The sequence below is a fragment of the Thunnus maccoyii genome, chromosome 7, assembly GCF_910596095.1.
Source record: "Thunnus maccoyii chromosome 7, fThuMac1.1, whole genome shotgun sequence".
In the NCBI taxonomy this organism is placed as follows: Eukaryota; Metazoa; Chordata; class Actinopteri; order Scombriformes; family Scombridae; genus Thunnus; species Thunnus maccoyii.
Genome location: NC_056539.1, coordinates 23,585,610 through 23,612,097, shown reverse-complemented (window position 1 = coordinate 23,612,097; position 26,488 = coordinate 23,585,610). Strand labels below are relative to the sequence as shown.

Sequence of the window (26,488 nt, the reverse complement as noted above, 5' to 3'; positions counted from 1 at the left end):
CTCGCTCATCTCAAGTTACGTAGTGCAAAAACAGGTGTTTGTGGTGCGAAGTAGGAATCAAAGAGGCGCCATTCTCCATATTAAAGTCAGTGTACCATGAAAACGAATTTGAAGCTGTTATTTTAAGCTAAAATAGTTGCATAATGTTGCTTTAAACTCAAGCGGGAAATCACCTCAAAAATGGGCTTTTTCCACCAGCCATTTGCTCACATTCACCAGAGCAAGATTATAATACACTGTGTGCTTTCCCCTTTGTGATGACTGTGCTTTGAATGCCCTCTAGATTTGGGCCAAGCTTTTGATGAGTCAGCCTCCCAGTGATCTCTTGTCACTGCCTCATCTGTCATGGACATCATTACTAGGAAAATCCTAGAGACTAAAGTGCAGACAGGTGTGTGTGCGTGCGTGTCAGTTTGAATCTGTACATGCGCAGTGTGTCTGGTGGGCCTGACGCTGAGGGATGATCAGGTAAATCTGACCTGTAAAGTCTCCACCCTGACAAACGCACAGAATCCAAACTGAATCCCAACTATCTTTATCTCCATCACACATTTATCTATTTCTCTGACAGTCAAGTACTAATGTGCTTCATCCCAAATATCTTTCCTTTTTTTGATCTATATCTTTATCTCACAGACTCAGACACTTTACGTCTGTGACACCGTCTTTCTCTCTCAACTCACACACCACATAAGTGCTGCTCCGCCTGCTGTGGAAGCAACATCGATGCGGTATCTCATGTTTAGTGGGTTTTCAGGGAGACGGCTGCCATGTATATGCTACGCCTTTGTCACCACAGAAAGGTTCAAAGGTCTGGAGATGGCTGGCCGGTGACACAACCAGACCAACCTGATCCAGAACACTATAGATCTGGGGACAGGGCCAAAATGTGGCATTTTTGATTGTGTCAAAAGTGATCTTATGACAGTGAATCAGAGGTGAATGTCTGCCAGAAACATCCATGAGAGCTATAAAATGCCTCTGAAATTGCAATGGGGAAGGGCTGACAAAAATACCAGGAAAATGACTCTGGTTTTTGTGTCTACGTAGCATTACTTACAGCAGTACATTATCTTTTTTTTCCAGCGAACTTTTGCATGTTATTCAAGAGTGTTTGTGAAATGTGATGCTGGTTCCTCACAGGCCGCAGCAGTTTTTTTTTTTTTTTTTTGTGACAAAGCTGTGAAGTCTGACGTCAGCTTCAGGTCACTGTAAGACTGCTTGTTACACAATTCTAAATCATTTTAAGAATATCAGTATGATTTTTTTTTACATATATATAGTAATAGTGTTAGTGTTTTGTATGTGTATTGTTTAATCAGAAGGATGTTTTGCAATGCTCCAGTTTTCCCACTGCCAGGTTGATTCATTCACATTCTTCAGAAGTCATACATATTACCTAAATGGGTGTGGTGGTTTCTAGCAGCATAGGTATAATAGCTCTTGACAGTGTGCTTTTCACCTTCACTGGCATTTCTTTTACACAGCTTTCCTTTTAATCCTACTTCAGAGAAATGGAAACCGTAAGCCACCTCTGTTTCTGACAGACCTGTTGAGGGAAGCAAACGCAAGTGTTGTTTGTCATTGTTGTTCTAGTGTTGTTGTGGAGACTCCTCCCACACTTTGTTCTTATCAACAAACCAGAGTGACAATTCACTTCAGAGCATGAAGTACCTTTCACATGACTTTCAGTGTTTCTTCACTAAGTATTATAAGTATGTGTCCTAAAAGGAACAACATGTTAATACCAGTGAAGTAAGTTTTAGTATCAGTTTTGGTTTATATGACACAGGGTTGACACAGTAGAAACAGGAGCTTGGGTAACAAAAAGTTGAGAAATGGTGCACTGGCCGCATTTCATGTCACAAAATTCTCAACAGCTTATTCTTGTTTCCATGTCAACACTATAGTAAAACATTGCAGTGTGCTGTCAACACTGAAAACTAAACTAATTTCAGGCAAACTGAATGAAAGTGCCCATTTAAATGCAAATGTTATTCTGTAAGATGTTTCATTTAATTCAAGCCGTGGTTTGATTTAACAAAACCAATCTTATTTATGTTTGTCTTTCCACAGAGGGAATCCCACAGGTGTACTACTTCGGTCCTTGCGGGAAATACAACGCCATGGTGCTGGAGCTGCTCGGGCCCAGTCTAGAGGACCTGTTTGACCTCTGTGACCGCACCTTCTCCCTCAAGACCGTCCTCATGATAGCCATACAGCTGGTAAGGCCTGGATGAGGAGAGCAGCAGGGAAACGTTTAGATAAGCCTGCAGAGGCTTTACTGAAAATATAGTGCAACTTTGAAAGCATTTTTTTTTTAATAGTGAAAGGAATGTTAAGGTATGGTATGCAAAGCAAGGTAAACACATGAGCAACAAAAATAAACAAGTGCACAAACCAGAAAGCAGATAATACATGTTTCTGTGCTTCCCAGGAATTATACAAGCAGGTTTTTTGCAGTCTTCACACTTTCATAGTTCTGGATAAACACTTGAATTTTGAAATCATCAAAAAATATTTTCATGTTAAGCTAAGAAAACAAAATATATCATCAGTAATGTTATTTTTTATTGTTTTGTGTCTTATTCATGTGTGAAAACTGTCTCAGTGATTTGAAATTTCAAATACTGACCCTTGATCCATTTACTCTTCGTTTAGATTACACGGATGGAGTATGTCCACACCAAGAGTCTGATATACAGAGATGTGAAGCCAGAAAACTTCCTGGTTGGGCGGCCAGGAAGCAAGAGGCAGCACACCATCCACATCATTGACTTTGGTCTGGCCAAAGAGTACATAGACCCCGAGACCAAAAAACACATCCCCTACCGGGAGCACAAGAGTTTGACTGGAACGGCACGATACATGAGCATCAACACACACCTGGGAAAGGGTGAGAAATTCCCAGGAACATTGGTGTTATTACTCCTTTTAATTTGCATATGCAAGCATCGCATAAAGTTCCGTTTTGTGGAGGCTTAAGTGTTTTGTGTACACAGCATTGTACACAAATAGCACTAAGCTGATTTTGCATACAGTTATTTGCTTAACCTTTTGAAGCTACTGTAAATGTGTTTCCTGCGATCAGCTGTATCGGTTTAGGCTTGTTGACATTTTTCATATCTTTCTCTCATAAATCATTAAAAGTTCTCCAATGTGTAGCTTAATTTCTTAGGTATGTTGAATCATCTCTGCTGTTTTTCCTCTACGGTAGAGGAGGCCAACCATGTGTCATGTAGAGCTGCAACGATTAGTCAACTAAATATTAATTGGCAACTATTTTCATGATTAAATGATTGTTTTAGTCACTTTTTTAAAGCAAAAATGCCAGAAATGATCTGGTTCAGCTTCTCATATCTGAAATTTTATGCTTTTCTTTGTCATACATGACGGTAAACTGAATAATTTGGCTTTTCGACTTTCGGTTGGATGAAACAAGACATTTGAAAACGTAATGTTAGACTCTGGATAATTGTAATAGGAAATTTACTGACATTTTATAGATAACATGATGAATCGAGGAAATAGTTGGCAGATTAATCGATAATAAGTTGCAGCCCTAGTATCATGGTAAGCCAAGTCTGCTTGTTTTCATTCCAAGTGCTCACTTCAGGAGGTGATTTCACTGATTAGTTCCCTGCTCAGCTTTAAGGAGTGCCCATCAGCGGGTTTAGTGTTTGGTTGGAATGAAAACCCGCAGACTGTTTGCTCTCCACATCTCCATGGACGCGGATCATAGCCTTTTCATATGTGGTTCATTTTAACGTTTGGATTATTTGAATTAATGAAAATGTACTTAACTTGTTTAACATTACATAATTGTAATTCTTTTATAGTTCCTACTGTCTTTTACCTGTTATTCATACCAGCTGGTAAGACTATGAATGTGTTTCTCACAGCTTTCCTGTTTTGATTCTTGTTGTCTATTTCAGAGCAAAGCAGAAGGGATGACTTGGAGGCACTGGGTCACATGTTCATGTATTTCCTCCGAGGCAGCCTCCCATGGCAGGGCCTAAAGGTACTAGTGCATTGTTGAACATCATCCGCGTGTTGGCACATACATCATCACTCCTGTATTCTCCCCTAACGATTAGTATAGAGATTTACCTTTTTCCTGCTGTACTGCTCAGTACAGTATCTCTTTCATACCTATCATCCAAATGACTTCAGGGACAGAGAGCCCGGTGTTTACCCGTTGTCTGGAAAACACCATCCACTCACACTGGTGACATTTCAAGATCTCCCTGCTGGTGTGTCTGTTTTATTTCTTTAACCTGAAATCCGTGAGAGCAGAAGAGAAGCAACCTCTGTCTCGCCTAGAAACACAAACTATTTAGACTCCTTTCGATTGTTTGATTTGCTGCTGTTTCGCAGGACTAGCTTTGATATCATCTGTGGTTTATGTAAATGATGATGCCTAATCATGAGGTGTCCAGATATGAAATGACAACACATGGCAACCTGAAACAGACTGGTTCCCTCTGCCAAGTCTGCTACTTTCTGTATCGAGAAACTGGGTGATTTATTTAATTTATTAGTCCTTTGGTTACTTACCAAAGAAAACTAAAAACTGTCACCCAGTTTGTTGTGAGTGTCTTTAGTTAGCCACTCAACACGAAGCGCAGAGTACACTACAGAGGTATTATCTCACTTATGCTGTGACCACTTGCTAACATAACCCTATGCCATATGTCACTTCCTGCTGCCTGCAGTGGAACAGTTGATAGCAGGAAAGGCTTTCACAAGTATGGCTGCTCTCAGGTTACAAGTGTTTTAAACTTTGATTTTTAAAATTGGATTTCATCACACACATAAAGATGAGTTTTACTGAATATCAGCTATGACACACTCAGTTTACAAGAATAGAGAATAGCGGTGCATCACGCTTTACACTTTGTTAATATTATTATACCAGCAGCGATGCATCAGCTTATTTTGTGACCTGCCAGCTAATCAGAATCAAGAATTCTGAGTGGTCATGGTTTAATGATGGATAACACTGACTTCCTCATGACAGGATCCCCCACAGGTGCTCTCAATCAAATCTAGACACTCTGACTAGAAAAATGAAGAGACTTTCCTTGTAAAGGAAGCGGGGGCTTTCTTTCATGTGAATACATTGCTACAAAGAAAAATCCCCTTCCACACACTACGCTGTGCACCAGAAGAGTTCACTGAGAATCTCACAATTTTATAAAGGAATGATTACGGATAGAAGGAGAGCAAGTTAGAGCGGAGCTTTTTTGTAGGAGGTGATATCAAAGGTATATATAGAATAAGACTAGAAGACAAGACATCTCATCTGAACATTTGCTAGGTGGGAGGAAGCTCGTGGTAGAGGACTGTGAGGGATGTTTGATTGTGGGGGATGCGGGGTGGCTCAGCCAGACCAAAACGACTTCTCACTAACATGACAGTTAGCATCAAGATCAGAATCAGAATCACGTTTATTGCCAAGTAGGTCTGCACATACAAGGAATTTGCCTTTTTGTGGCGCATAACAGTCAAAAATATACACAAAATTAAGTAATCTGAAGTAATATAAAAAGAATTTACAATTAAAAAATATGTAAAATATATTCTAAGAGAGAAGGGCTGCTGCAGGTTTAAATATTAAATATTAAATAGAAGAAGATGTTTTGTATGTAAAATGTCAGAAAATAGTGAAAAATTTCTAATATAATTTCTCAGAGCTTTCCATGACTTATTTAGATTGTTTGTTTTGTTAAACCAATGGTCCAAAAATCCAAAAATGTTCAGTTTACTGTCATACATAACAAAGAAAAACATCCAATCCTCATATTTCAGGACCTGAAAACAGTGAATGTTTGATATTTAGCTTGAAAATGACAGAAACTACAAATCAATTCTAAAATTAGTTCTAAAGTAGATTACTTTTCTGTTGATCGACTAATTGATTAAATGACTCATTGTTTCAGCTTTATAAACATGAGTTTCCATTTTTCTTGCCACCGGGTGCAGGTCTACAGCGTTGTGACACACTAAGCTGATTTCCACAAACACGAAGCTCTGGTGCTGTAAATGTCTGTGTAATGAAAGTGTAATATAACTTACCAGAGGATTTACAACTAATGTGCAACACATTTGAATATAACAGCTATTCATTCACACTGCTCCCAGCTATGTATTAGCCCAGATTTTGAGATTAATATGTATTTTTCCGCTTCCTCCTCTAGGCGGACACTTTGAAGGAGAGGTATCAGAAAATTGGAGACACCAAACGAGCAACACCGATTGAAGTGCTTTGTGAAAGCTTCCCTGGTCAGTAGAACCAGACAGGTTCCCTTTTTTTTTAGTGTGTTAATTTTATTTATTAGTCAACCAAATGTCTAATTTGACAATATCTTCCCTTTTGCTACAGAAGAGATGGCCACCTACCTGCGCTATGTGAGGAGGCTGGACTTCTTTGAGAAGCCTGATTACGACTACTTGAGGAAGCTCTTCACTGATCTGTTCGACAGGAACGGCTACGTCTTTGACTATGAATACGACTGGGTCGGCAAATCACTTGTGAGTCCCTCTTAATGTACCCCCCCCCCCCCCCCAATATTTCATTTGAGTTCAACACTGTAGTTTTTCTCTTCTTTTTATTTCCTTTAAAAATTGTGACCACTTGTGTTTTTCCCGCAGCCCACACCAATAGGCCCTATCCCCAGTGACACGCCAGTGCAGCCCAGCAGCAGAGACAAAGCACAACAGCAGACCAAAAACCAGGTGAGGTCATCAGCATTATCACACAACAAACACCACACCCCCACCCACCAATCTACCAGCCGACCGACCGACCGACCAACCGACCGACCGACCGACCCTGTTGTTCAAGTTCCTCAGCCAGACTACTGTTGTTATGTCCGACTGCAAGTAGCTTCGTGGAGAAAATGGCTGCCGTTCAGTTCCACTTCTCCATCACCTCTGTTCCTGTCTACAGCAGTGAAGTCTTCTTTCCTTAAAGTCTACAGAATTGTGATTCCTTAAAAGTATATTAACTGACATGCACAATCATGAGTCAGACTCTGCTGCTCCAGCTGTGAAATAAAGCACCATTTTTTGGCTCACACCTTGCCACTCTAAGCTCCAGTCATTGCATGCATGAGTTGAAAATGCAAATTGCATTGTTCATACCAGTAATGACAAGCCTATATGCTTAGTGTGTGACAAAGTGTAGACTTTTTTTTTATTATTTATTTATTTTTTTTATTCCTTTCATTGGCATGCTTATCCGAGCCTTGTTTTATGAGTTTTATTAGCAGGGTAGTTCATGAGTTAATATAAAAACATTTCTGATGGACACAAATCATGTTGCTGAACTTGCTGACTCATTCTTTCCTGTAAGGCCAGATAAGGCGTGCATTAGATTTTATGATTGACTTATTACCGTGGACTCTAGCCTCTCTTTACTGCTCTTCGTTTAACGTGATTGGCTTGGTAACAACATGCTATCTTTTAAAGCTCATAAAGCACCACCTCCAGCTCAGTGCACGTTGCTCAGGACTGTAAAAAAAACGAACCTGTAACGTCCGAGTTAAAACAGTCAGATGTATCAAACAACATGAAAATACCAGCAGGTACAGGTTTTATTTACTGGACTGAGGAGAAACCTTTTTTTAACTTCAGTAAATTAAAGCAGAATCCAAAAAAACAAACTTATCCTGAACTTGATGTATTGCCAAACAGTATTAGCGTCACAGATCAGGTGTAGCTGTAATAATGCTGGTACACGAATACTCGGTCTCGTAGATCGTTGCCTGTGTTGTTTTTAATATGCAGAGCTAGTTGAGGTGATCAAGGCTGTTTTCTTTTACTCCTGCATGACTTTATTAGTGTGTTGATCTGTGCTTCACATAAATTTTTGCTTCCCTCTCCTCCTCTATTAACATAGTTTGTCTTAACAAGCCTGCTTCTGCTTGGGAGATGTCTTCTATAATTTTTTTTTTCTTTTTTTTTTTTTTTTTGTTTTTATTCACTCCCCCTCCTCCTTGTCCCTCCTCCACACCTCTACCCACCCCCTCCACTTCCCCATCACATCACCCCCCCCACCCCACCCCCACCCCCCAACCCCTCACACCCTCCTCCTCCTCCTCCCCCACCTCCTCACCACTTCACGACCACCTGCCTCCTCAACCCCCTTTTTGCTCTTTGCGTCAAGTCGCCTGAGCCGAAAGGAAGTGAGTCTCAGCCCACTCCCGTGACCAATAAGGAGACTCTGGGGTCGCACCTCACAGCTGAGCGGCTGGGGGGCTCTGTTCAGGTACTTGCTGCTGCTTACTGCTGCTGCTGCTGCTGCTGCTGCTGCTGCTCAGATGGCTAATGCATGAAGCCACATAGTTCTGTTTGTGTCTTTCCCCCTCCCCTCACACTGACTTCACGCCGCCTGCCCGTCAGGCGGTCTGTCCGACCCTCCTCTGTGTGTTTGTATCAGACTGTTTGAATCCCAGTATGTCAGTTCTGTTTGCTCTCACTGCTTCATTTGCCTCATCTGCTAATAAGCTGCTCACAGGAAAGGCCATGCCAAGAGGGAAAACAAGGATTCTTAAATTAGTAGAAAAATATATGAACTCTGTATATTATTAAGTAGCTCAAAAGATTTGTGGTTCAGTAGGAATCTGGAAGAGCAATCTCAACTATAAGTTAGTATTTTCCATGTGTACATTATGTCAAATGGCCATTTGTATGTCCCCTGAAGTCAGAGGCCTACATTGTTAATGTTGTGGCTCAAATATGCCCCCCAGTGTTGGCTAATAGAACTCCAGCTTGGAGATTTCAATGAAATTGCTCTAGTTGGGGCGTTTCAGGTCACTGTACATGTTAAACTGCTCTCCTTATCAGAGAGTGCTGATAAAACAGACACAATGAAGGTTTATATGTTTTTATGTGAATGTTCATCTCCAGCCTGCAATCAATGGCTCAAATTGTACGTGTGTGTGAGCACTCCGGTGTCCCTTTTTTTGTACCCGTGCAGGTGATGAGCTCAACGAATGGCGAGCTGAACACTGATGATCCCACAGCTGGACACTCCAACGCTCCCATCACCGCTCCCACCGAGGTTGAAGTGGCTGACGAAACCAAGTACGAAACAGCCGTCCTGTTGCATAAAAAAAAAATATTTGTGATCATTTCTGGTATCTGGCATTTCTGGTTTAGCTTTCAACATTTGTAAGATATTAAAATGTATCTGATACATTATAAATTATTATTATAAAAATTTTTACAAGCTATTTGCTCCAAATACCTGAGGTCAGCGCTATTATTTTGCTTAAAAATCTTTATGATATGCATAAAAGCTTAACTGAGAGATTCTCCTGATGCGATCAGCTGGATCACCTCTCTGGGGGAAAAGTCACGACTCTGTTGGTCTACTCATGGTCATAGAGTGATGTTACAAACATACAGACACCAGCCGCAGAGAGCAACCAAATGTTTCACTTCAGCTGTCACAGAATGAATGTTAACTGTCTGCAGCTGATATAATCGGCCACCAGTGATTGTTATTTTAACCAGATAAAAAGGAGGATCCTGCTTTATGAATGTTTCCTACTCAGATCTGTGCTTATAAAAAGAGCGAGGACAGAAAAAATGGTTTGATAAGAGGTTTTTTATCATAATGCATTCAGGTATTTTGCCAACCAGATCTGTTGATATACTGATATCTCATTTGTATAGATGTATTTCTTGCAATGTGTCTGAAATTAAGTTCCTTTGTTTGCCTGCAGGTGCTGTTGTTTCTTCAAAAGGAGAAAGAGGAAAGCCCTCCAGAGGCACAAGTGAAAGAAGAGAATGGAGAGAACTTGAAACATTGTGGTCACTGTCAAGTTTTAAATGGAAGCAACTACACAGACCCCCCCACCCCCCCACCCTGTCCCCCCCTATCTCTGTCCAGCTTCCCCCCCCTCACCTCTTTACCCCTCTCACTTTATTTCCCCTGTCACTCTGTACCTCGCTCGCTCTCTCTCTCTCTCTCTCTCTCTCTTCTTTCTCGTTCTCAGTGCTCCCCGGCTACTGGCGAGTTAAAGGAATGTTGCGGTCCTACCCGACTCCACAACAGACTCTTGATTCCTTTATCGACAAAAAATAAACGTACCTGCATTACAACGGGGGGCTTGAGAAAAAGTAAAAAAAGCTGTAACAATGAAACTCGAATACCGTGGCGTGAATATGAAAAAAGATACTGTTTGAAACAGTTGTTGTATTCTAGATTCCATAAAGAGCGTGTATTGTTCCAACAGTCAGCTGTTGATCAGGGGGAACCATCAATGGTTCGAGAGAAAGAAATCTGCTCCTTAGGAAATTGTTTCTTTTCTTTTTCTTTTTCTTTGGTGTGTGTTTTGGGATCAAGGTAAAGAGGAAAAGGTGAACTATGCTGATGTTCAATCTGAGAGACACAGGAAGCATTTCATCTATAAAAAAACAGAATCTGGAGGATTTTTATGTATTTTTCTTTTCTTTTTTTTTTTTTTTTGTAATTGAATCCTCAGTTTTTTCGAATCCCTGCATTGAAAACTTGTTTTTATGTTGTAGTGTTCTGGAGTTCGATTTTTTTTTTTTTTTTTTTTTTTTCTCCTCACTCTGGCTTTCTTTTTTGTCTGTCAACGTGGACTTTGTAGCACAGTCACTGGCCTCAGGTACTGTGGAAGATTGAGAGAAACAGATATTAAGCTCTCTTATTATTATTATTGCACTTTTGGAAAAAAAAAAAAGAAAACAATTACAGTGGTAACTTTAGGTTTGAAATTAACAATTAAGAAAACAACTTAATAAAGACTGATCTAGGAAGAGTCCTCACAACGCTTATATCTGAGTTATGGCCGAGAAATGTTGATTTACATGGGGGAGGGAGGGGAGGGGGGGGGATGTCTTTCAACTTTTATTTCTTACATCAAAATAATTTACCAGGAAATCATAGTTTGTGCCTTTCTAAGTAAAATGTTTAAAGCTCAAGTGAGTGTCCCGCAATGACGTTTTATCTAATCTGTCCCAAATGCTCACTGGATTACTGTGTGTGTTTGTCTGTGTGTGTGTGTGTGTATCTGTGTCTGTCTGTGTGTGTGTGTGCTTGAAAACCTGCAGGTCTCTGTAAGTGAACGTGTGTATTGACTGTGTGTGCACATCCCTCACTATCACCAACAGTATAAGCAGTATACCACCACCCCCCCCCACCCACCCCCCACCCCGACCCTCTGCTGTGACAATCAGCACATCTGTACAGTAGTGGTGTTTGGTTTGGAGAGAGATCAGGACTGTGTGTGTGTGTGTGTGTGTGTGTGTGTGTGTGTGTGTGTGTGTGCGCCAGCTCAACGAGATCTAGCAGACAACAACCCAAATCTGTTTGAACCATTGTTTCATTTTTTATCAGGTCACAGACAGACATGCAGCTCGACATGGTTTAATTGTTTTATAAGTTACATCACGTCATTAAAAATTAATTTTGAGCTGGAAAAGAACAGAACCATCCTAAATTGAAAGTGTACCAACTTGGGGGAAAAAAACAACAATAACTGTCTTTTTTTTTTTTTTTTTTTTTTTTTTTTGAGTTCCTTGCTGCGGTTTCATGTATGTCTTTAATCAGTCATTTTTATTTGTGACCTTTTTGTTTCCTGGACAAAATGAGATGTACAGTATGTCTAACAGGTTGGATCTCTGTCTATGTTCAGGATTTTGTGCAGCCACTTTAAATCTCCCTGAAGTTTTTAGTACATCAGAGATTGAGAAGTGTAAGGGCCTTGAGTTATTTAAAGGAGTACTCCAGCATTTATAGTATTCCATAAATTTGGGGGGGAGGTCATAATCGAAGCACACTGGAAACAAACATTACCCATAATGCACATCCGGTTTGTAATGGAGGCCTCCATGTTTTGGAAAGCTCCCACCAGAGCCACAGAAGACATTATACAACTGTTTCTAGAGACTGAGAAGTGCTGCTGAGCTTTGTGTGAAATTGGTGTAATGCCCCTTTAAAGGACAGGTTCACAACAACGGTCAGGTCCTCCGCAGTCTTCATATTGAGTAAAACTTTTTTTTTAAGTTTATCTGAAGATAATATGAGGCTTCAGTTGTCTGAGTCAAATGAAGTGGACATCTTCCACAGTTAGTCTTTCTAGTTGAAATTCCCTCTTTGTGTCTCGACGGACATTTTTCCTGCTCAGCTGCAGAGGAAGGATGGTAACAAAGGAGGGACTTTTGCACTGAAAAGATGATAACGTTGAAAGATGTTGACTTGATTTAACTATTTTGGTCAGCTGAAGCTTCATATTGGCTTCAGATAAACTTTTAAATACATTTTTGCGCAGCAGGGGTGGCTGTGGATTTTATCCCCCATCACTTCTATTGAAAGTTCATTATGAAGGGATTTTCTAATATGAAGAAGAGGAATGATTACAGCAAGAAAAACGTGTTACTATTGTTTTAGGACAGACTTGGAAAAATTGTGAACCTGTCCTTTAAGAGACCCACTTGAGCTCCCTCGCTGTCATGACTCAATTGTGTATAAATTTGACGTTACATTGACCTATTACACAAGACATGACTGGCTGTGATATCACCATTGTGTGATGTGAATGATGAGCATGTGAAACCACAACATATGTCATGAACTGGTAAAAGGGAAGTTTGGGTTATTTTTTTTCACTTGAAGTTTACAACAAGCGGCCTCAAAGTGCGTCGACCATACAAACATAAGAGGTACTGAATCTCATAATGTGAATCCAGTGTCAATTACGATATTATTCACCCATCTGATATGGAGACATCAAATCTGTTAAGCTTTTAATGGCATTGATATTTTAGCTTTTAAATGATTTTAAGTTATGAAGGAGAAGGAGATATTCTGGGGGACAAAAGTGGGTTCCGTGCTTGAATCACTCGCCATGTGAAGAACAAAAAGAGGAACCAATTTGGGCACAAACAGTGTAGCCCACGAGTTCTCAAACCCACTCATAACCACAGCTTGATTATTCATCTAATGTAGACATGAGGCGTGTACATTGCAGAGCTGTATGTTGGACGCTGTATAATAACCCGCAGACAAAACAAACCGAGGATGTCCGAGTGCGCTTTTACGCGTGAAGTCGTCAGTGCATCCAAAGGGTCTCTGATGGCTCAGAGAAGCTTTAATGTTGGAGCATTAAAGTATTTAACTGAAAGCTAAACCGGTTCAGCTGACCAGCGCGGGGACCCAGCTTGGCATAATCCATTACTTTGCGTTTATTATATGATTTAATTGGGGAGATTTTTTTGGAGATGCTCAGACCAAGGTTGAACTGTGTTTTTGCTCAACGTCTGTTAGTGTAACTATTTGCATTATGTATTTGTAAATAATGAAAACGACAGATCTCTAATTGTGAATAAAGGAAGTTTTATCACAGGAGTCAAATCAATCATGGAGCAGTCTGTGCCTGCGGATCGGTCTTTACCAGTCCACAGGCGGGTTTGTTACGCAGCGGGACACTTTCTGAACGACCTGTGCGCCTCTATGTGGTTCACATATCTGCTGGTGTACCTCCACTCCGTGCTTGGCTTCCAGAGCACCTCTGCAGGTGTGATGCTGCTCATCGGGCAAATAGCAGATGGAGTCTGCACGCCGCTGGTTGGATATGAATCCGACAGGACGCCTGGCAGCAGGAGACACGGCAAGAGAAAGACATGGCATTTATTGGGTAAGTTTCTGAGAGAGATAAGGTAGTTCTTCACAAGTTTAAAGTCACATACTTTAAGTCTTTATCAGATGTTTTGGAAGTAAAATATTCCCACACTAGTGTCATGATGAGCAGTGGTAGTGGGAGTATTCAGATTATTAAGTAAAAATAGTAATAGGCCTATAATTAATGATTCTCTGTTAGTAGTCATGCGTCAAAAGTTGAGTAAAAGTACAGAAGTATTATTAGCAGAATGACAAAGTATTCCTAGTGAAAGAACTCATAATATTGAAAAGCCTCTCATTGGATTGTTATTGATGCATTGACGTGTGAGGGGCATTTTAATGTAGCTGGTTGTGATGGAGCTCATTTAAATTACTTCATATACTGTTGGGTAGTTTGATCTACAGTATAACACAGTGTATTTTGATGATACAGTAGCTTGTAGCTCTGAAATAAATAAGTAAAAAGTACAATATTTCCCTCTGAAATGTAGAATAAAGAATAAAGTTGCATAAAATGCAAATATTCAAGAAAAGTACAAGTATCTCAGATTGTAGGCTACTTTTAAACAACAGTGGAAGAAGTACTACAATACTACAATGAAAAAATATCAAAAATAAAAGTACTCATTATGCAAGAACACCCAAATTTAGAGATATATTTATCATACATATACTGTATATTATTTGAATATCAATACTGATTCATTGATCATTGTGTTCATGTAAGCAGCAATTTATTATTGGTAAGGTGGAGATAATTTTAACACCTTATACTGTTGGATAATCTATAACAATACATATATAGTAAATCATATTTTTAAAGATATTGATCTGAAAAGTAGCTTGTAACTATAGCTGTGAAATAAATGTAGTGGAGTAGAAAGTACAATATTTCCCTCTGAAATGTAGCGGAGTGTAAGTATAAAGTAGCACAAAATGGAAATACTCACTAACAATTATATCAAACTTGTACTTAATTACAGTGCCGAGTAAATGTACTCAGTTACGTTCCACTAATGATTTTTAATATGCATAGTTAGTTTCTGATATCAAAGAGATATAGAAATGTTGTGAAATGTTTACATAAAAAAAATACCACCACAAATTGAAAGTCACTGCAAACACTAAATACTTAGAATAATATTATTTATATAGCACTTTTCTAAGCAGAAGTGGTTAAAACACAAGATGTTGTGATTTATTATTTATGAAAGTACGGTTCACCACAACGCACTTAATAAATACTCAGTAATATTCTAGACAGATTAAAGGGACTTTTCCTGAAGCAGTTCCTTGTCTGCTTTCCAGGAACCATCTGTGTTCTCCTGTCTTTCCCCTTCATTTTTAACCCCTGCCTGCCCTGCACCGACAACACCGCTCGGTGGGCCCAGATCGTTTACTTCTCCCCCTTCATCATCATCTTCCAGTTCGGCTGGGCGGCCACTCAGATCTCCCACCTCTCCCTCATCCCAGAGCTGGTGTCCAGCGAGAGCGCCAAGGTGGAGCTCACTGCGTACAGGTGAGGTGATGTCACCGAGGACGTCCTGGATGCACATAACCACCACCCATCAAACCGGGGTCTTTTGGTGTAAAGAGCATAATAGTTATTATATTATACTGTTATGTTAGTATTATAATTATCACTTGATAAACACAATCTACTCAGTATTATTCTGATGATTGTGGACTGTAATGTTAGTATTTGGAGACACGAGGAGACATCAAACCTTAATTCGTCCACTGACACTGAATATAGTGATTGATTCATATTCAAAACAGATTTCATTTGAATGCAGGATTTGCAGCTGTGAATCAGAAAATTTACATTTACATTGGGGTGTATTCTCCCTTTAATCCACATCACTAACAGTGGCACCAAGTAAATGTTTGCTGTGTGTGTCTGTTATGAACTCTCCAACAAATGTCTGACTAACAGCAGCAGTTTCTCCTTTACAAGGAATCTCTGAAGCAGAATTTCACTGTTATGGGTCATGACCTTCACATTTTTCCATCCAGCCCTCTCGAGCATAGAGGAAGCAAAACTGGTGTTTTCCAAAAATGTTTTTATAAATCAGGTTGTTTACTCAGTCAAACTTGCTGTCGTGTCGGAAAAAAAAAAAAAAAATCTTGATAATGAAACACAGTTTTTTGAGACGGCAGTGAATGTTTGGATTGGAATATTTTACTTTGTCTGAATCAGATTTCATCCATGATCCAGTCAGTTCTTCCATTGTTTGTGCTCTCCTCATCCATCCGGCTTCCTTTCCAGCCTGCCCTTTTTCCTTTTGTGCAACCTGAACTTCGCTCCCATGTTTAAAGAGTTGTCAAGACTTCGTCTAATGCACTGTTCAAACATAAAGAGTGTATGGAATCAACCAGATGCGCCAGTTATTATTTACGCCAGTGAAAGTTAAAAAAAAAAACAAGGGAGAAGTAGCAGCTGAATTCTTTTTAAAAACACAACAGAGGAACTAAAATTTCAGAGAAAAGAGAAGTAACTGTCTGTTGTTTCATTTGATTATATTGTCCAGTGCAGCTAAAATCCCAGAAACTATAAACTGGTGAATATAGAAGCAAGTACAACATCACTGAGTCTATGTGATCTCTACTTTAAAGCTACTCAAGTCCTGTTTGAACACTTTATATTCTTCCTTGTGTAGGTACGCGTTCACTGTCGTGGCCAATATCACTGTGTACGCTGTGGCCTGGCTGCTCTTTCACTTCCAGGCGCAGCACAATGTGGACCCATCCGTCTCAGACAGCCTGGGCCCGGCAGACATCCCTCTGTTCAGGGTAAGAAGAGAGATGCAAGAGACATTTAACCGCTCTGGCAAAATCACCATTTTTCACCTGAGCTCACTCTCTATCTATAGACGCTGTCCCTGATCATGCTGGGCATCGGGGCGTTGTTCTCCCTCATATTCCATGTCGGCACAAAAGAGGCTACATCAGGCTCAGAGAGAGAGACTCAGCTGCTCACGCCATCCTCCTCGCACGAGGTTTTGCCTCCTCCTGTGTTCAAGTGGAAGCACTGGCTGAAGGAGCCGTCCTTCTACCAGGTAACTCCTAAATCTCTGCTGCAGTGAATTCATGCTGATTCGGAAAGCTTCTCTTCCTCTTTGGTACAAGGAATCGCTCTCTCTACCAGTGTCACACTGACTGTAGATATAATTTACTATTGCAGTTGAGTCACATTCACTTTACATATACACTCACTTATTAGGAACTCCTGTGCAATCTGATGCAATCCAGTACAACAGCTCTGCCATAAATGATTAAAATAATAATATTTTGTCCACCTCATTGACACACATGAGGGTGGACAAAATATGAGGAACTCTTTTCAATATAATGCACTCTAGTACAACACCACCACTCACTATGACCTCAATAATAAACATAAAGTAGAATGTCAACAAAAACTAAAAATGTATAATCTTCGTAAAAGTAGATTTTATGGCAGAGCTGTTGTATTGGATTGATCCCTCAGTGAGTGTATATCACAGCTAACTATTTTGCAAACTACTCTAATTTATTGTAGATATTTAAAAGTAGTTTTCTGTTTCTTCCAGGCTTCTTTTTTGCTTCCATTCATTTCCATCCGAAATGGAAATCCATTAGCACACACAGTCTGGAAAATTGCATGAGTTGTGTAATTTATTACAGTGAACACGGAGTCTGTATTATTTTTTTTGTTAAAATTACATTAACATTGTGAAGTAATGCTGTGCAGATTTTTAGACGTGTTAGTAGCATTAACCCATGCATGGCAATGTCTGTTGGTGGCTCAATCTGTCCACCACTTTGGCCCAGATTGAAATATAAAGCACAAAAGAGGGTTCGCCGACCCAACTTGTCAATACAAGCACAGGGGGGAAAAATGCACAATAGTCCTCCAGTTTCATGGTTTGGCCTTCATAACTTTTCTCCAACAATGAGTGTCATTCAACTACCAACAACTGCTACAGACTGAAATATAACAAATGAATTACCATGAAATTTTGTACAGACATTCATGGTACCCAGAGCATGAAGCCCACTGACTTTGGTGATCTCTTGACTTTTCCACTTGTACCACCATGAGGTTGATATTTTTGTTTTTGAGTGAAATGTCCCAACAACTGTTGGACAGATTGCCATAAAATTTGGTACACACAGTAGGGTCCCATTCAAGTGAATGGGACAGAGGTCTCAGGCTTTTGGACCCTACTGTATGTCCATGGTGTCCAGAGGATGAATCCTAATGACTTTAAGTGAACCCTTACCATTTTATCTAGAGCCACCAGCAGGTCAGTGTTACCACTTATTCCGTGAGATATCTCAACATCTACTGGATGGAGTGGCACAAAAATTTGTAAACAAATTCATGATTTCCAGACAGATTATCCTAATTATTTCACTGATCCCTTAACTTGTTATGTAACACATCAGGTGAAAATTTGCACTTGTCCAGATACTTTGGTTTAATACCTGCAAAACTAATGACATTCCCAAATTCTTAGTCTTATTATTTTTGATCAGATTTGAATGATACTTTCTGTGTTTTTTAATGGCTGCTTTGTTTTACTGATGCATTTGAGAAGTCTGGATTATTTGAACTGAATAGAGAAAAATGAGGTTTATAGTAAAACAAGTCTTCATTCCCCAATATAAGACATACAGGCAAAAGTATTGTTTTGGTGTCAGCACTGAAACTTGGATTTTGGCACTTGCAACAAACGTTTTAAATACACCCAGCTCTAACTGTGTTGCATTACACAACTTGAGCAATTTTCAAGCATCTGCTAACTGATTTTTATATTATATAGAAATGAGTGGAAATCAATGGCTGCCTGGAGGAAGAAAATGCATTCAAAAATCAAAACTTTTATAAAATACATTCAAAATGGTCAACAAAAATATGTACAGAAAAGTATATACAGTATGATTTGTATATTATGTGTTTGCTAAAACTAGCAAAAACACTCAGTTTGTTTCTCTGTTTACTTTTGTACCAGGTGGCTTTCCTGTACATGTGCACAAGACTAATCGTCAACTTGTCCCAGACTTACATCTCAGTTTATCTCACCAACTCACTGATGTTACCAAAGGTAAGGCCACACAGTTTGTTTTCACATATCTTGTGTAAGTCATTAAATATATAGCTTCTGTTGAAACATCTATGTAGCTGTTTAATATTCAGTTTCCTCCTCTCTCCTCAGAACTTCATCGCCACCATACCGCTGGTGATGTATGTCAGCGGCTTCGTGTGCTCTCTGGCCATGAAGCCGGTCAGCAAGATCATAGGCATCAGTGTGAGTGTCTCAGTTTTCATGGCATTCATTTGGCTTAACAGGAAGTAGTAGCTGAGGAAAAGCTCCAGAATCATTCAGATACATTTTTCTATACTTCATATAAGTGGCATCAATGGATTACAGCAGTAAAAACATCCAGATGCAGACTGACAATCTGCTCAACTCTGCCAGTCGACCTGTACGCGGGTCAGCAGTGAGTCTAGTAACACTGATACTAAAACAATAACATTAGCTGGTGTCTGAAGCCTTCAAACTGGCTGTTGGAAAGATTTACAAAGGCAAACTATGTATTTTTGAGACATAATTTATGTATGCTTTTCATTTTAGATATTCTAAAAATGTCTGAAAAGTGGAGCAGTTGGTTGGTTGAGATGAGGCAGTTTAGGTCACATTTGTTTTATTGATTAAAATCTGCCTCTGGATATGTTGACATACTGTATACCAGGGGTTAGTAATTACATTCAACAATCAGCACTGCTTACTCTGAAAGAGGATGATGTTGTACAGGCATGTTGAAAACACATCCTAATATGTTTTTACTGTGTTTTGTGTCTTTATTTCTTTTAATTCATTCATTCAAGAATAAAATTGGTTTAGAAAACAGTTTTAGGGTTTTATCTGAGGGCATCAGGAAGTGAAGGCAAATAAAGTGACAGCAGCTTATGTCAATACTCATCTGGCAAAAACTGACTCACAAACATGAATATATCCTCTGTGTTACACTAGAATAGAAATATAATTGATAACTTATCCACAAACAATAAACAGTAGGCCTCTTCATGACTTCAAAGTGCTGTTCCTGACATAAATCTGTTCTGCTCAGATCGGCCAAATTCTGTTATTTAACTGTGTTATTCATCTGGTAAGTTAATAAGATACACGGTCATACTTATTAAGATTTATAAGAGCCATTATCTACTGTAGATTTACGAAGCATCATGTAAAAGATTCGATGTCATCTATAAGAGGGAAAATTTCAGCTTTCGTTACGGGGCCAAATATTTTTGTTGGAGGGCCAGATTTGGCCCACGGGCCGCTATTTGCCTGCCACTGCTGTATACTCGTCAGTATCCTGTTTTTGAGTTCTGGTTTCGATCGTGTTTAGGAACATGGAACATGAGAAACCTGGTTATTCATCTCCCTGTATATATGACTAACATTATGAAAGATTCTGGTCATCTCTTTGACCAGAAGGACACTCGTTCGTTCACATCCAACATTTCCGTCATTTCTTTAGCAACTAAGTTTCCTCAACAGTCGAAAATAGCAAAAAAGGAGTCACTTTTGTAGATAAACACCTTTTCTGAAACCAGGATATGACCGTCACATGCACAAAGCATGACTTGGATCTGATCATAACCAGGATATTAGTGTGAGTGTATCAGGATATGTTCAATTTTATAAACTCTAAAATATTGGTAACACTGCCTTATGTGAGGAATTAATGTCTGTTCCATGATTAATAAACTGCTGATTTGAATGAATGATGTTATATTTTAATGAGATGTATTTGTCTGTTGTCAGATGATGTATTTAGTCGGGCTGCTGTTGGTGCTTTGCTTCGCTATCTGGGTGTTTGTGGACAAGAAAATGGGAGCTGAGAGCATCTACGGCGCGGCGGTGCTGCTGGGAGCCGGTTCAGCTACCATCCTGGTCATGTCTCTGTCCATGACCGCCACGCTCATCGGGGAGCAGACGGTAAGTGGAGGGCAGTGATATGTCCCTTTATTTAGAAAGTGCATGAAAAAAAACAACACACATTGACCAAAGAGCTGAACAAGATCATTAAGATCACGATATACTCTCCTACCCATGGGGGAAATTAGTTCTGGACTCCACAATAAATGAACAAATAAACATCACAGAGTAACAACACTGGCAATAAGAACACACATGACATAAAACCACTAGCACACATCATGAAGCCACCAATCATGAAAGAATAAAACAAACCAGCAGCAAAAGACAACATCAGTCTCCCTCCACACCCACACATTTATCTATTGTACATAAACCTGTGGCAAATGGCATCTTTCATTTCATGGTGTTAAGAGTCTGGATACAGACAGGAATAAAATGTTTGTAGCGGTTCAGCCTGCATCGGGGGGCTCTGTACCTTCTGCAGGAGGGTGGAACCATTTTTAAGACAATCAGCTGTGCAAGAATAAGTAACACATATATAAAAAACATGCTAGGAACATACAAAGAGATATACTAGTCTTTGAGGTAGGACTTAAGTCAACAACTTTAGGTCAGAAGACCTCTGAGAGCTGAGATTTGATTCTTTAAAAAGTCTGTGATGTAAGAAGCAGGCAACCCATGAAGAATTGCATAATACGATTGTGTTATAATTGTGAATACCACGTGGCATAGGCCACATAGGCGGTTGTCTAGGGTGCCAAATGAGTGGGACGTATTTTTCTTTTTTTTTTTTTCCTTTTTCCGATGTGTGCTTGTGTACAGCTATTGGAAATTCACATTTATTCTCCCATTTCCCCTCTCTTGTTCCTCATTTACTTGCATGGGTTTTAGTGGTCGGTCAGTTTTTTCCCCAACAGCCACCAAACACTCACTGAATGAATGCACTCACATTCAGAAGTACAAGAGAATATACAGAAGGTGGTTTTATCTTTTTTTATTGCAAGTTTTACTCGCTGCTGCCGACTTTCAAGGCAAATAAAATACAGAGAAACTTCATCACGAGGCAGAAACAGCGTTTCTTGTTTTAAATGTCACGTCAGAATCAGCTCTTCAGTCACAAGAGGGTTAACGGAAGATCTACAGTTTGATAAATGCATTAATGCGTGCTGTAATATTAAGATTTCCATACCAAAGCAGTAACTTTGTTCTCGGGCTTCTGGATCACAGTCCTGTTAGAAGATGCTGTCAGCTGTGAAATTAAAGGGGAGGGTTTGGTGGTGGTGTGTTTGAATAACATCACATTTCACTGCTGTCACATCTCTCCTCGTGTCTGTTTTTCTTTAATCACACTGTTGAAAAAGAGATGAATGAAAATATTAGATAAATGCTCACATAGGATTCCTTGTGTCTCTTATTCACAAAACAAACAAACACAGTGAACAACTTTGTAGGCTTTCTAGATAGATTTCATTCAACTGTGCTTTGCTACAACATTGTAAAATCTCTGATCCCTCTTTCACATTTTGTCCTGTTTGGCAGCAAAATGGAGCCTTTGTTTATGGGTCGATGAGCCTCACAGACAAGGTGGCTAATGGCGTCGGGGTCATCCTCATCCAGAGCATCAGACCATGCAGGTGAGTCTGTCTGAGACCGACGACGACCCCGATGCTCTCTGCAGGTCGTTTTACCCAGAAAGTTAAAGGGAAGCTGTTTGAAAAGAGGCAGAGACAGATCGACCATAAAATAGTATTTCACACTTCCTTGGCATTTTTTCTACCTGGTCAGACTACAAGAGAAATTTTTGTCTAGTTCCTAACTCTGGCAATGTTTTTATATTTATTAATGTCATCAAATTTTGCTGCTGTAAATGCTCACTAGACCTCCCATTATTGCATGGCGGAAAGTAGACCCCAACAAATGCATTATTTAGTCCCGTTTGAGTAATGTTTGACAAAAACTGCAACACTCCCTCTATGTTAGGAAGTTATTTAGCCTTTTAAAAAATGAAACATTAAATATATGACTTGTTAGGAACCAATAGGTTGGTGTTGAGAGCTACAGACAGGGAAGTGAAGTCGGAAAGTATTGAAAGATGTGTGATGTGATCTTTTTTTGACAGAAAGAAAAATATAGAATAACATTTATTATCCTTATGGCTAGTTTATGGCACTAAATAGCATATTTTCTTACTTTGCTATTTTAAATTAGTATTAGTGTCAATTAGTGTCTAATAATGCAGCACAGTGTTGTCTTATTCAGTCCATATTTCTATTAACATTAAAGTTTGGGTTCACAATTTTTCAAGCCTGTCTTAAAACAACAGTCAGATGCCCAGATGAACATTAATACAGATTTTGCTCGCTGTAACCACCTATTCACACTGACCATTAGACGATCAGAACACAAATGTGCTTACAATTGCGTAACAGTGACTGGGGACAAAATCCACAGTGTTCGTTTTGAGAGAAAATGTATTTTAAAGTTTATCTGAAGTTAATATGAGGCTTCAGCCATCTGAGTTAGTCAAATAAAGTGAATATCTGCCACAGTTACAGTCATTTTAGTAAAAATTGTGTCCTGACAGACTGTTCAGCTGCAGTGGAACGACAGTAACAAAAAAAGAGAGTTTGGCACCAAAATTACAGTAACTTTGAAATATATTGATATTATTTGACTCATTTGGATGGCTGAAGCTCTGCATGCTTATAAATGATCTCAATCTCCCTGAAATTTTAAATCTTATGTTCTTTTGTATCAGACTTTGTACCATCTGTCCCGTGACTACAGATGAAAAATCTTTGCTAACATCTAGTGCATCAATGTTTATTAATGTTCAACTGTTTCTGTTAAATACACCAATAAAGAAAAATAAATAAAGAAAAGATCTGACTTAAGCTTTACTGCACACAGATGACCTTTTGCATCTCAAACAGCTCTTGAACATTTTCTTTTTTTCTTCTCCTCCACAGCACAGAGTCTTGCTGCCCAGCGTGCGTTTGGTTTTATCGTGACGTCATGGCGGCAGTAACTGGGGGCGTGGCCTTGCCTGCAGTAATTTGCCTGTTTTCAATTATCATCCAGCCAATCAAGATACAGAAAAATTAGGAATCCAGTTCTTCCTTGAAATAACACTTCTTGACTTTCATTGTTTGGAACCTGCACACAGAAAACAAGCTCACATATCAGGGACTTAATAGGTTACTTTTTTTTTTTATTAAAGTGTGTTTAGGTGCCTTTTTTCTGTGTAAACCAACTGTCAATATTTCAGTTAGATGCAGAGTCCAATCATATCTCTGCAAAGTTCACGCTATACTTTCTAATCTTTGAAAAGACAGAATTTACCTTGATTGATTCAGGACTTTTTCCTAGGAGTGCTTTTGTTCTTGCACAAGACAAATGATACAGAAGATAAAACCATGCCACCATCTAGTGTATGAATATGTAACTACACTGGCTTTCCTGGAGGGGTTTTGTAGGCTTTTAATGCTGAGAATTAAAAGAAAAGCTTCACATCAGACGTTTCCAATTCCAGCTTATTCCGCACAAATAATTGCTTACAATTAAGCACGGATCACAAAGGAAGCTTGGGATTATAGATAAAGGTCCTTGAATTGATCTAAATATCAAGGATAATTCTTAGAAATTGAAATATTTACACGAACACATGGACTCATAAATACTGAATATAAGAATATTTAATAAAAAGAAGATATATATGAGATATTCATATTCATAATTTTAACTTAAATTACATTAAATGAAAGTAACATTCTTTTCTCCCTCTGCTTTGGCTTTTTTCTGTGAATTAAGCCAAATTTTTTGTTGACTTGGCAGCAATGATGGCACTGCTCCAAAAGGGTGAACTTGGTGAACTTGACTCTGTGTGTGTGTGAGTGTGAGTGTGTGTGAGACAGAGAGAGAGAGACTAAGGAGAGGTAATACCTTTGTGACTGTTATTATTTGTACTACTTGCTTTGATCACATGGGATGAGGGGTAAACTGCGCAGAGAGAGACAGCAAAGATTTACACGAGAACAAAACTGATTTTTGTTTGATAATTGTATTAATTCACTGCGGCATGTTTGTAGTCTCTGATGATCTTATGTAGCTGTGTCTGTGAGTCTGTAAATGCTGTAATGGCTCACTAAACTTCCTGTATATGAAAGTCTCTGCCTTCTCTGCACCCAGTGCCTGACCCGTCACACCTGACCAGTCACTTGTGCCTTCACACACTCACCACCACTGTTAAATAGTAAAAAAGCTGTACTGATGCAGTGCAGTGGCAATGAGAAAACATTTCATGAACATTTCAAGGACCTTTTAACCCATAAATCAGTGAGCTACAGACTCCTGTGATCATGAAAATTGTGAAATAGTGATTTAAAAAAAAAAAAAAATCTAATGTAGCAGATTCAACCTTGACTCAGTATTGTTTAGGCAAAAGTTTGTATTTCTCTTTTGAGCTTTGATTTGTCACCTTCTGTGTGCTGAGAACATCAATTAATCTGATATTATTTCTTTCAAAATTCAGGATCTCTGTGTTAATTCATAGCTCTTTTCTCTGCAGCTTCATTTTTTATTTAGAGTAATGGAGCAGGTTTAATTTTTACAAAAACACATCCTTGCAGCTACTGAGGAATGTAGCTGAAAACACTGACACAAAAAAGGGACCTTCCAACTTTGTCTTGAAACAGAGATAAAAGTGAATAAAATAATGACCGGTGCAAACTGGAACAAAGAGGGACTTGTGACCAGCTGTGAAAACAAATAAAAGGTCAAGTACTTATTGTAAATGAGAGATAACCACTGAATAGTGGAATAACATGTTGGTCATCTATTGTCTTGGTTAAACAAGTGCAAAACACTTAATCATCAAATAGTTCAAGTGTTGAATTACTTACGCAAATATTTTAAGATTTGATAAAGCCCCACTTTTAAAGGTTTGACCTAAGGAATACTGTTTTTCAAGTTTTCTTGTACATCATTGAACAGCATCTCTGTTAGGTCAATGAGTTGTAGGCTAATGAACCACATTATCTGCATAGATTTATCAATGAAATTGGAAGGTTTCGATTGGTAATTTTCCAGTTTTATTTTTCCAATATCAACAGAGCATTTTAACAAAAAACATGAACCCCCAACTTCTTGAACAACTATTGACTTTCACCTTTTCCCAACTTATGCATTCATCTTCTTGCAAATGCAAAATTAACACTAACTGCCGTTCAAGAACTATATTGTCTGGCGGAAGACTATCATTATGATGACGGTTATCATTTATTTATGTATTTTATCATCAGTGTTGAGGGTAATGCGTTACAAGGTAACGCATTAGTATACTCAGATTACCTATTTGTTGCAACGAGTAACGTGACGCATTAGTTTTGTGATTCAAGTAATCAGTTACTTCGTTACATTTTCAAATAAGCAATCCGTTACCAGTTATGTATCACTAAGGATGTAATTCCTCCTTCCGACCACAATGAGGGTTGCAATGACAGAGTGGCGCTGTCCGTATTTCGGCTCGTTGACTCCACGGAAAATGAAGAAGCAGAAGCAGTGATTCAATTAACTTCGCGGAAAAATATGAGATATTCATGTCTTTTTTATGTTTGTGGTGAATGAAACTCGCAAGACTTTTCTTTGTTCGAGTTGATATTCATCTGCTGTCCTTCATTAAGTTTGTTCCTGACATTTATTCAGCTGTTTCTCCGCTGTGGAACCGGATGAACGGTAAGAGACTGTTTTATCTCTGAATTTTTGTCTTGTACCTCTAAACGGTCATATTCATAACATAACGTTGTTGATAATCTCACCACGTAATAACTTTGGTAATATTAATTGGAAATAACAAAAACGAACAGCAACTACAACATAAACGAACATACTGCTCTGT

At 39.0% G+C, this 26,488-nt stretch overlaps 2 protein-coding genes across 7 annotated transcripts in view; both read left to right on the top strand.

Annotated features, from left to right (window-relative positions):
- Nucleotides 1–10,155, top strand: part of csnk1g2b (casein kinase 1, gamma 2b) — a 37,796-nt gene extending 27,641 nt beyond the window's left edge. For 3 of the 6 annotated variants that reach the window (XM_042416023.1, XM_042416024.1, XM_042416025.1), the window contains exons 4-12: nucleotides 2,077–2,225; nucleotides 2,662–2,896; nucleotides 3,936–4,021; nucleotides 6,201–6,285; nucleotides 6,386–6,534; nucleotides 6,655–6,738; nucleotides 8,171–8,272; nucleotides 8,984–9,090; nucleotides 9,735–10,155. In XM_042416023.1, coding sequence (XP_042271957.1) covers nucleotides 2,077–2,225; nucleotides 2,662–2,896; nucleotides 3,936–4,021; nucleotides 6,201–6,285; nucleotides 6,386–6,534; nucleotides 6,655–6,738; nucleotides 8,171–8,272; nucleotides 8,984–9,090; nucleotides 9,735–9,789 — 1,052 coding nt within the window. In that variant the 3' untranslated portion in view covers nucleotides 9,790–10,155. The remainder of the gene's footprint in view (nucleotides 1–2,076; nucleotides 2,226–2,661; nucleotides 2,897–3,935; nucleotides 4,022–6,200; nucleotides 6,286–6,385; nucleotides 6,535–6,654; nucleotides 6,739–8,170; nucleotides 8,273–8,983; nucleotides 9,091–9,734) is intronic. The other 3 variants (XM_042416026.1, XM_042416028.1, XM_042416027.1) reach the window with 3 other exon arrangements.
- A 2,235-nt stretch (nucleotides 10,156–12,390) lies between these two features.
- On the top strand, nucleotides 12,391–24,107 carry mfsd12b (major facilitator superfamily domain containing 12b). The gene is made up of 9 exons (XM_042416665.1): nucleotides 12,391–13,673; nucleotides 14,966–15,176; nucleotides 16,318–16,450; nucleotides 16,531–16,716; nucleotides 18,655–18,747; nucleotides 18,859–18,951; nucleotides 20,476–20,649; nucleotides 22,132–22,226; nucleotides 23,562–24,107. Exons 1-9 carry the CDS (start codon nucleotides 13,397–13,399, stop codon nucleotides 23,695–23,697), a joined length of 1,398 nt encoding a protein of 465 aa, XP_042272599.1. The 5' UTR covers nucleotides 12,391–13,396; the 3' UTR covers nucleotides 23,698–24,107.
- Nucleotides 24,108–26,488: the final 2,381 nt, after the last annotated feature.

Excerpts from the sequence above, each read along its gene's own strand:
- mfsd12b (XM_042416665.1), top strand. The coding sequence starts at position 13,397 with ATGGAGCAGTCTGTGCCTGCGGATCGGTCTTTACCAGTCCACAGGCGG. Across the intron at positions 15,177-16,317 it reads GTGGAGCTCACTGCGTACAG|GTACGCGTTCACTGTCGTGG; the intron begins GTGAGGTGATGT and ends TTCCTTGTGTAG. Across the intron at positions 16,451-16,530 it reads CAGACATCCCTCTGTTCAGG|ACGCTGTCCCTGATCATGCT; the intron begins GTAAGAAGAGAG and ends CTCTATCTATAG.